The 10,117-nt window shown below is 44.5% G+C and overlaps 1 protein-coding gene across 4 annotated transcripts in view; it reads left to right on the forward strand.

The window, feature by feature from the left end:
* LOC111871882 (tripartite motif-containing protein 3) overlaps nt 1–10,117 on the forward strand; it is a 102,245-nt gene that overhangs the window by 64,287 nt on the left and 27,841 nt on the right. The window contains exon 1 of one of the 4 annotated variants that reach the window (XM_023865265.2): nt 4,250–4,489. The exons of 2 other annotated variants lie outside the window; for them this stretch is intronic. In XM_023865265.2, coding sequence (XP_023721033.1) covers nt 4,482–4,489 — 8 coding nt within the window. In that variant the 5' untranslated portion in view covers nt 4,250–4,481. Of the gene's footprint in view, nt 1–4,249; nt 4,490–9,862; nt 9,960–10,117 lie in introns of those variants that run through there. One more of the 4 variants, XM_033754446.1, reaches the window with a different exon arrangement.

Below are 10,117 nucleotides of genomic sequence, written 5' to 3' on the forward strand. Positions count from 1 at the left end.
CGTACACACAAACACACACACACATATACACGTACATACTCGTACTATACTACCATAGTCAATAATTTCGTGGACTGACGCAAAGCGCCGTTGCAGTGCACTGCAGCGGATAGGTTGAGGCACGACATGATGCCCTATCAGTTCATCTCTCGTCACAGCAAGAGGTGGTTGTGTGCAAACAGTGTAAGCAGAACTACGGCCTCTATTGTGACCTGCAGTTAAATGCCAGTGCGGAAATCGAAAATATGGCGGTTTGAACAACCGGCAAACATGATATTCTGCCAGAAACTAGGCAAATCCCCTAAGGAAGAATTGGCTGTTGCTACACGACAACGCCCCTGCACATCGCTCAGTTCTTGTCCAGGAGGAACTGGCAAGGCAACAGGTCACCGTTTTGGCACACTCTCCGCACTCACCTGATCTCGCACCGTGCGATTTCTTTCTCTTTCACCTCTTGAAAGCAAAGCTACGTGGTCGTAGATTTCAGTTGTCCGAGGAGGTCGTCATCGCCACAAGAGAGGCCGTACGGGAATTTCCTGCCAATATGTGTCAGCAATGTTTTCGGCAGCTATATCAACGTTGGCAGACTTGCATAGCGGCCAACGGCGACTATTTTGAGGGCGGATGTGGTTCTTTGTAGGTGTATGTGAATTCCTTTTAATATGATGCGATAAAAGCACAGTCCACGAAATTAATGACTGTACCACGTGTGTGTGTGTGTGTGTGTGTATATATATATATATACAGCAATAGTGGAAACAGCAATAGTGATATTGTAGTTCTAACAGGAGTCTCCACGGTTACAACAGAAGGTCCAGTGCATAGCAACGGCCGCAGACATATAAGAAGGCAATACATTCGATCAGAGTCTCGCGACAGATGCCTAGAGATACAGGTGTACTGGCCGAGATACTGTAAGCAGTCATTGTAATACTGCAAGTGCTAACGATTGTAAAGCGTGTGATTGTGTAAGTGTGAAGAACAATAAAGGTTCTGCGGAATTTGAGACCTACGCGGATTTATTTGTTGCGTGACACACAAAACACGTAACAATACTATAGGACAGTTCAACTAGTGGTTGTCTCTTCATATGACATCCCACATCACTTTTGAGTAAGTATAACGGTTTTGAAATAACTGTTCGAAAGAGACCCCCCCTGAGTTATTGCCGACCGCCTCTGTGGTCTAGCGGTTAGAGTTCTTGGCTACAGATCCAGAGGTCCCGGGTTCGATTCCCGGCGCTACCACATTTCCTGAGAAGTAGTGGATCTGGAACGGGATTCACTCAGCCTCGTGAAGATAATTGAGGGGCTACTTGAATAGAAAAGTAGCTGCTTGGGTCTAGAAAAGCGAGATTAACGGCCATGGGGATTCGTTGCGCTGACCACGTGATCCCCTATATCCGCAAAAGTTGGCACTAACTTCGCCGACAAGCTGCGGTCGCTCGGCCGGTGTAGTTCGCTTGCGGACTAAAGTCCACGGAGTTAGATGATTAAGCGGGATGTTCCAGGACCACGATCGATTCTTTGCCAAGAATGTCCCTCGCAACAGTTGGTCGGCATCAGTTTCGTACAAAGTTACTTCATCCCAACATTTGCCACTGAAGTTACTCGTACAGCCTCTCCACTGATATTCACATCTTCTGCAATCATTCTGGCAATAGGATATCGAGCAGTTCGTACCAGAGCTCTCGCCTTTTCATTCAGTGTTTTCGTCCGATTTTGATGTTGTCGAACGTTCAGGTCGAGTGTCTGACTCAACCTCGTCCGAACTTTCGGAAAAATGTTTACGCCATTCTGGAACACGTGCTCGTGGCATAAACTCTTCCCCATAAACTTACCTTAACTTTTCCAAGATTTCGGTTCTTCCCCCTCCTAGTTCCACAAGAATTTTGTCAGCTTCTTTATTCAAAATATTTAGCTCCCATTTTAATGACTAGCTACCCAAACAGTGCTTCAGTTCAAACACAACAGCTCTGCACTCGATAGACCTGTCAATTTTTTTTACCGTTTGTAGTTCCTAGGTGGTCAGGGCATGTAGCACGAATGGGGGAGATGAATGTATATAGGATATTGGTGGGGAAGCCAGAAGGAAAGAGACCACTGGGAAAACCAAGGCGCAGATGGGTGGACAACATTAAAATGGATCTTAGAGTGATAGGATGGGATGGTATGGATTGAATTGATTTGGCTCAGGATAGGGACCAGTGGATGGCTCTTGTGAACACGGTAATGAACCTTCGGGTTCAGTAAAACGCTGGGAAATTCTTGAGTAGCTGCAGAATTGGCGGCTGCTCCTAAGGGCTCAGCTCCATAAGTAAGGAAGTAAGTTCGGATATGTACCTACCTATAGGTGACTGCACTCGCCATGGACGACAGAGTGGCTCATGCTTCGCAGTGTTGCCAGTTATGTTGTGTAATTGTCAAAACTTGCATGTATTCCCACTCGGACATATCAGCCAATCTAGTTCCGTTTATTTTACTGCTAGTAGATGATAGTGTGTGGAACACAATGGGCATTGTTTGGTTTAATTTCATTGCCATGTGTGAAAAGTAATCAGGGTGGGTGGAAGAGGGAGGGTTACGCGCATTCAGGGAACTCCTCCCTTCATAGAATTACACCGAAGGGAAGACAAGTAGGCGAACTGCCTAAACTTGCATCTGCTTCTGTAGGTGTTCACGTCTGGATTTCATTTGAGGCGATTATACGCAAGCCACCGGGTGCAGGGAAGCGTACGTTTGTGATACACCGTACTGTAATGGAAAAGTCCAAGTCCAGGTCACACTGCGACTGACGGTCAGTCAGCCAGTATTTATTTTTATTTCTAGTGGGGTGGGCCTAAGTCCCTTGTACTGCGGCCACTTCTGGCCTATTGTATCAGCCCCAGATGATAGGTGAGGATGATTGTGGAGCAATTCATGGAATGAAGATTGGCAAGGGAAACCGAAGTACTCCGAGAAAACCTGCCCCAGCGCCACTTTGTCCACCACAAATCCCACTTGACCAGACCCGGGATGGAACCTGGGCCGTGGCCAGTAAGTCTTGGTGTCAAGCCCTGTCTGGGTTTCATGACCAGATATTTCTCTTTGACGGTTACGGTCTTGTTATTGTGGGGCAGCCTCTCTGACGAGAGTACGGGTCTATCTTTTGTATATGCTGCTGGCGCTTGCCAGCGCAGTCTTTCTTGCGTCTGAGTCCCTTGGGACTCGCGACCATATTTTACTGTCTCAGATGTGAGACCTCTCTTTTCGTCGCGGACCAAGCAGACCAAAGCAGATGGAAGTCACTAGGGGCCAAGTCTCGGCCGTAAGGCGAATTTTCTTGAATTCTCTCCAGGGTTGCTCGGGCTGTTTGTCATGATGAAGCTGTACACCTCTTGCCAGTTGGCATGGATATTTCCTGCTAATGGCATTCAGAAGCTTCGACAGAACTTCACAGTACGATGCAGAATTCACATTTTCACCACACTTCTGAAAATGGGCTAACAATTGTCCTTGGACACCCCGAAACACAGTGAGCATAACCTTCTCAGCTGATGGTGTAAACTTAAACTTTTTGGTTGAAGGTGAACTGGGATGTTTCCATTGCACTGAAACACACTTTGATTCGGGTTGATGGTGGTGCATCTATGATTCGTCCCCATTACCAATCCTGTTAAGCATACTCGTATCTTCTCCTTTATCTGCATACTGTGATAGATGTTGCAAGGACAGATCCATTCGGCTCATTTTTCCTCGAGCCTTCAGTTCTGTGGGTATCCACAATGCGCATTCTTCCTGAAACTTCATATGATCCTGCACTATGCTGTAAGTTAAACCATGGGAATGATCTATTGAAGTTACTACACTGTCTATCGTTATCCCCCTGTCAGCTTGAATCAACTCTTCCACCTGCTGTAAAGTTGCTTCTGTCGCAGTCTCAACGTGGCGACCTGGTCGGGCATCATCTGCCACTTTCGAAAGTCCTTGAGATAATTTCTAGACTATACGTAAAACACTCTTTTTATTAATATCCTTTGCATTGAGCCCTTTTGCCCACAAAAGAACCACAAGAGAACTCTACTCTTCGGTAGTATAGCCTCACGGTCGCCATTTTGACTCCTGAAATCAGTCTTCATGCGCGTCTCCTACCCAGACTGTCATGAAGCTGGATTGTGCTGCTACCTAGTGATACACATAGAAAAGCTATTACGTCCATTACAGCTGTTTTATTTCCATTTGTGTCTTATTTACTGACTTCCTCGTAGCAGCATGCAGGAGTTGAACTGTTACATTATTACACTTGCGAGCGGCGAAATGCCCTCGTTGGCTGTGTACAGTTTACTTGGTAGTTTGTGTAGTGTGTGCAACGTGTAACAGCAGACTTTTTGCTACGATTTCAGCCTTGTGAGCTGTGAGGCCTTTTCTGTGCGGAAGATGAAGGCATCATGCCCCTCCAACTATTGAGACCTATGAAACTACACGATGTGACTGAGCAGGTTGATGTTGCGGTGAGACCTTAGACTTGTAATCATGAAATGTTCGGCTAATATTTCGGCCAGGACTGAGATCTTTTGTGCTTTTCCTCAGTCCCTCCAGGCAAATTCCCTGATAGGCCACGACCACTTCCTACCAAATGCTTTTCAAGTCAATATTGCCCAGTAATCCTACAAGTCCACGCTATACGGACAGCGTAGTGAAGTAAACCACAAAATATGCACGGTGTCCGTACGAACCATAAACGCTCGTAAGATGCTTTTATGGGCCTACTTGCGCTTTAAATATATCAGGAACACAGAAAAGTCGCCGGATACTCGCTCGCACTCCGCCGGATTCTATTTTTGATAGGACGGGCCTTATACCTCATGTCCTGTGAATAAGCGCGCACGTGTACGCAGCGATCGCTTGCTTGCCTTTGTTCAGGATGTCTTGGGTTTGCAGACTGTAATTTTCTTTTCCCGAACATACCCACGTAGTGACGTATTGTGCTCACACACTCAACACACACTGCTCTTGATAATGCTATCTTCTAATGGGGGGAGAAATAATTCCCAGTGGGGCTCGTCCTTTTTTTTTTTTTGCATAAAATTAAAATTTGTTGAAGAGATCATGTCTGGCCGCATTATTTCATCTCCACAATCACTGAATGGTTTTTGATTAAATTAGTACTAAATTAACTGTATGGGCTTGAAACTTGGTCTCTGATATTAATGGAGGAACCTAGACTGAGGGTGTTTGAGACAGGATGCTGAGGAGAATATTTGGACCGAAGAGGGATGAATTTACGGGAGGTTGGAGAAAACTGCATAACGAGGAGATTCATAACTTGTACTCTTCTCCAAGTATAATTAGACTGCTTAAGTCAAGGAAGATACGATAGGCAGCGCATGTAGCATGCATGGGGGAGAAGCAGAATACATATAGGATTTTGATTGGGAAGCTAGAAGGAAAGAGACCACTAGGAAGATCTAGACGTAGGTGTGAGGATAATATTAAGATGGGTCTTAGAGAGATAGGATGGGATGGTATGGACTGGATTGATCTGCCTCAGGATGGAGACCAGTGGAGGTCTTTGTGAACACGGTAATGAACCTTCGGGTTCCATGAAATGTTGGGAAATTCTTGAGTAACTGAGTGACTGGCGGCTTCACAAGGAGGGCTGAGCTCCATGGACTTTTAATTTGTTAGTGCTAAATTAATTCGCCAGTGGCATGGGGAATTGTATGGTTCCAAGGCATTTCGCCCTTTTCTGTAATGAGAGTTGCCAAGGAATTCCAGCGTTCTGTTTCCCGTACGTCTAATGAAGAGTTTACGATCATTTCATTAGTTGAAATTACCCAAATTCATGGAGGTGTTAACTGTTTGCTTAGAATTTTGTGTTTGTTTTCGATTCACGTAACGAAATGGTACACAAAGCCATCTCCTATAGTACGGATACTGCAGAGAGTTTGCTGGACGAAAGCGTTATGTTTCTGCGAGTAGAAAGTGTTTGCTAGAGTTCTTAGACAATGTAAGGTTGTCGTAAGCATGTGGAAATAAGTTTTATTTACGCCATAAAAATGTCATTTATGACACTTACGAACCTGCAAGAAGGCTCTTCCTGAAGAAAATGCATACCTTATTATTTCATTTCATGACACGTTGGAGGCAGGAGATCATGATCTTTCTTTCGGCGAAGCTCTGCAGACTTATCTAATCTCAGCTGTGTATAACATTACGTTCATATCGAAAAGGGATTTCGCCTACGACAAGAAATTCAGGCATTTTAATATGTGTACCTCCATCTAATGCCGAGGTCAAGAAAACGTGAGCCTATACATCCACTCTCCCATACGTCTTCATGGCGTAGTTCTTAATTAGTTATGCACAGGGTCAACTTAGTAGACCTGTTAGTTGCGTATTTGTTAGATTAGTGTATTTGATGCTGTTTGTTTCTGGAATCTTTGGTCAAATTTACTAACCCTTTTATACGAGTAAGTAAAAGTTTTGCCTTTACATTTTGCGGCCACTTATCGCCCATCATCAACCGCCTCTGTGGTCTAGTGGTCAGAGTTCCTGGCTACAGATCCAGAGGCCCCGGGTTCGATTCCCGGCGCTACCAGATTTTCTGAGAAATAGTTGGTCTGTAACGGAGTTCACCCAGACTCGTGAGGATAATTGAAGAGCTATTTCAAGTAAATAGCGGCTCCGGTCTAGAAAACCGAGATTAACGGCCGAGGGGATTCGTTGCCCATACCACGTAACAGCCTATACTCGCAAAAGTTGGCACTGACTTCGCCGACATGCGGCGGTCGCTCCATCGGTATAGTTCGCTTGCGGACTGAAACCACGAATTTTGTCCAGAACCTTTTGTCTTCTCGTCTGTTGTCCAAAAACATACAAATTAGAATATACAAAACTATAATTTTGCCTGTGGTTCTGTATGAAGGAAAGAGACCACAGGGAAGACCAAGGCGTAGGTGGGTGTACAATATTAGAATGGATCTTAGAGAGATAGGATGGGATGGTATGGATTGGATAGATCTGGCTCAGGATAGGGGCCAGTGGAGGGCTCTTGTGAACAGGGTGGTGAAATTTCAGGTTCCATAAAATGCTGGGAAATTCTTGAGTAGCTGCAGAATTTGCGGCTCCTCAAGAAGGGCTCAGCTCCATGAGTAAGTAAGTAAGTGGTTAATTATTAGAGAGGGTGGGTTTCCCCATGCACTTAGACCTGTAGTGGTCCATTGTGCTTCCCTCTATGATTTCTACCAGCCTCTATATCCTGCCGGTATTGGTGCTTACCATCAGTCCCGCCCAGCCAGCGAGACCGGCTCTACTGGCTGAGAAGTATCTATAATGCTTCCCCTATCTACCGGAGGTATTAGTGACTGCTGTTGGGCGGCAAACGTCCGCAATTTTGCTCAGTGACCTCCTTTGGATGTATGAGGTTCTTTTACGTACCGTAAAGCTACGACAGGGGACCCACGGCTTAAAGTCCCTCCCGGAGGACTTGTTCCCTGAATTTTTCCGCCCTTAAAAATTCGACGACCTCCGCCGGGTATTTGAACCCGCGTACTACGAGTCATGAGTTGGGAACGTTACCTGTAGACTACGGAGGCCGCTAAGTAAGTAAGTAAGTAAGTAAGTAAGTAAGTAAGTGTGCAATAAATCCTATTACTAATCCACACCCCATCTAGTCAGTAAATACGAGTACATGACAATATTTTTTTTTTCCAAAAACAAATGAAAGAAAATGTCCAAGACAACCTTGAACCACCCTCATATTATTATGTCATCCTAAGCTAAATATTCGTTGTTGATGAAAGTGTGATTTCCGTATGCTCGGTTTTATCGACGGCGGAGTTTTTTCGCAGCCAAGCCCCCTTCCCAGCCGTGAGCGGGTAAGTCGCACCCGCCATGAATGGTTTGGTTGTTGACATGCTTAGTGGCTGGAAGTGACCATATTAGTGCATGTATCGTCTGACATAATGTTACTGGGAAGCAATCTGTTGTGTTGTCTGTTGTCTCAGTTTTTTCAATTCAGCATCATGATCTGTATGAGATCGCATGAAGCCGGCGCCGGTGGCGTTAGCATCCAAGTGTAGCTCTTCACACACAGTGCGGGTCTGCACTAAAAGATGTCGACAGATTTTACCTTGGTTTGTGTCGGTCCAGTAAAAGGAATAATGGTACATACATAAACACACACAGATGGGCCATAAACATAAGAACATTTTATACTCATTTAATAAATGTTATAAGATGTCATTGTGGAATTCAGTATCGATATCAGAGACGATTATATTAAATTGAATCATTGTATCCACTTGGGGCTTTTTTAAATTGGCGAGCATCTAATTGAATACAACCCTAAAGACAATGCCAACCCTATCCTAAAAGTCGGGTCATGCGGAAATGCAACCCCGCACTAGCAGAACGGTATAACTCTCTCTCGCTCCCCCTCCCCGTCGCCCTTTTTTCTTTTGCCACAGTGGCGCATGCGCGTAAGTTACTTCATGCATGCAGCTGATCGTACTATGTAAGCAAACGCGGGAGCTTTCCTTCAATAAAAGAACTTTTTTTATTGTTATGTTCTTTCAGATTTAATGGCCTGGCAACTGGCTAGCAACAAAAACGAAACATTCGCCACTGCTTAAACACTGTTTGCTTCTTTCATATACAGGATGTTCCAGGAGGAAAGGTCAGTATTATTGGGAGGTCATACTGTCGGTCATTCTAAGCAAAAATGTGTTATGTTTATATGTGTCCTGTTCCGAACGGTTTCTGAGGTATAGCTAATTCACTGTACAGTAGTTTGCATTTGGCGCACGATATTATCCTTCCCTCCTGCCGTATTGCGCCGTTGTCAGAAGCATATGAACCAGTGTGAAGCGTCAGTTGACCGTTGTGACTGCTGATAGTGACATTGTAGGAGTGCTGTGAAAAATGCCTCACATCTTCACAAATGCTGAATATGCCGATATGCTGTACGTTTACGGCTTCTGCGAAGGTAGTACCAGTACTGCTGTTCAAGAATACCGTCGACGGTTTTATTTGCACAGAATTCCGGATCGATGAGTGTTTTCCATGATATTCAATACATTGCGTGAACTTGGTACACTTCCCAGTGCTCATGCCTCGTCTGAACTAGCATGTCAACAACATGTGGAGGACAGGAAAACATTCTTGAAATGGTACAGCGTAGCCCTATTCGTAGCACGCGAAGACTTTCTACACGTCTCGGTGTTTCACGAACTTTTGCATGATGACGGCTTGTACCCATTTCATTTACAGAGTGTGCAAAATCTACACACACGGGCAGTGCAGTGCGTCTAGAATATGGTTACTGGTTACATACTAATCGTCAGTTTCTTCCATCAGTATTATTCATTGATGAAGCTAATTTCACTCGTTACGGAATCAGCAACACACGTAACTCGCATCGATGGTCTCAAGATAATCCACATGCGAATAATAGCGTGGAAACAAATTTTCAGCATTGTTTCGCTAACAGTATATGGTGCGGTATGATCGATGTCATGTTGAGTGGTCCCGTTATTTAAACGATCGTATGACAGGATAAAATAACCGAGACTTTCTGCAAATTGGATTACCAGAACAACTAGAGGATGTTTCTTTGGCTACACGAATTCCTATATACTTTCAGCATGACGCAGCCCATTCTCATCATACCCGACTTGTGATGCAACAGCTCAACGAGACTTTCCCTCATATGTGGATCGGTCGTGGGAGTATCATTAACTGGCCACCGAGATCTCCAGACCTAACTGCATTAGATTTTTGTTTAGAGTTGGATGAAGAGCAAAGTGTACAGAAGAAAAGTGGATACACGAGACGAACTGCTCCATCACATACATAATGGATATTATTCCCTGCATAAAGGAACGTCAAGCTACACTCATACGAGTAACACGCCATGTCGTCACACGAGTTGCAAAATGCATTGTTGACGGTGGAATTTTCGAAAATGTATTATACTAGGTAAACTGTACCACCTTTATCACTTGAACAATAAATACCGGTATTTGAAACATTACTTAATATCCCTTTTTATCAACAATTTTGCAACTGTACAGTGAAAGAGCTCCATCTCGGAAACCATTTGGAATAGGACATATGTACATATACACTTTTTTTTT

Source organism: Cryptotermes secundus, unplaced genomic scaffold, assembly GCF_002891405.2.
Source record: "Cryptotermes secundus unplaced genomic scaffold, Csec_1.0 scaffold1350, whole genome shotgun sequence".
Taxonomy (NCBI): domain Eukaryota; kingdom Metazoa; phylum Arthropoda; class Insecta; order Blattodea; family Kalotermitidae; genus Cryptotermes; species Cryptotermes secundus.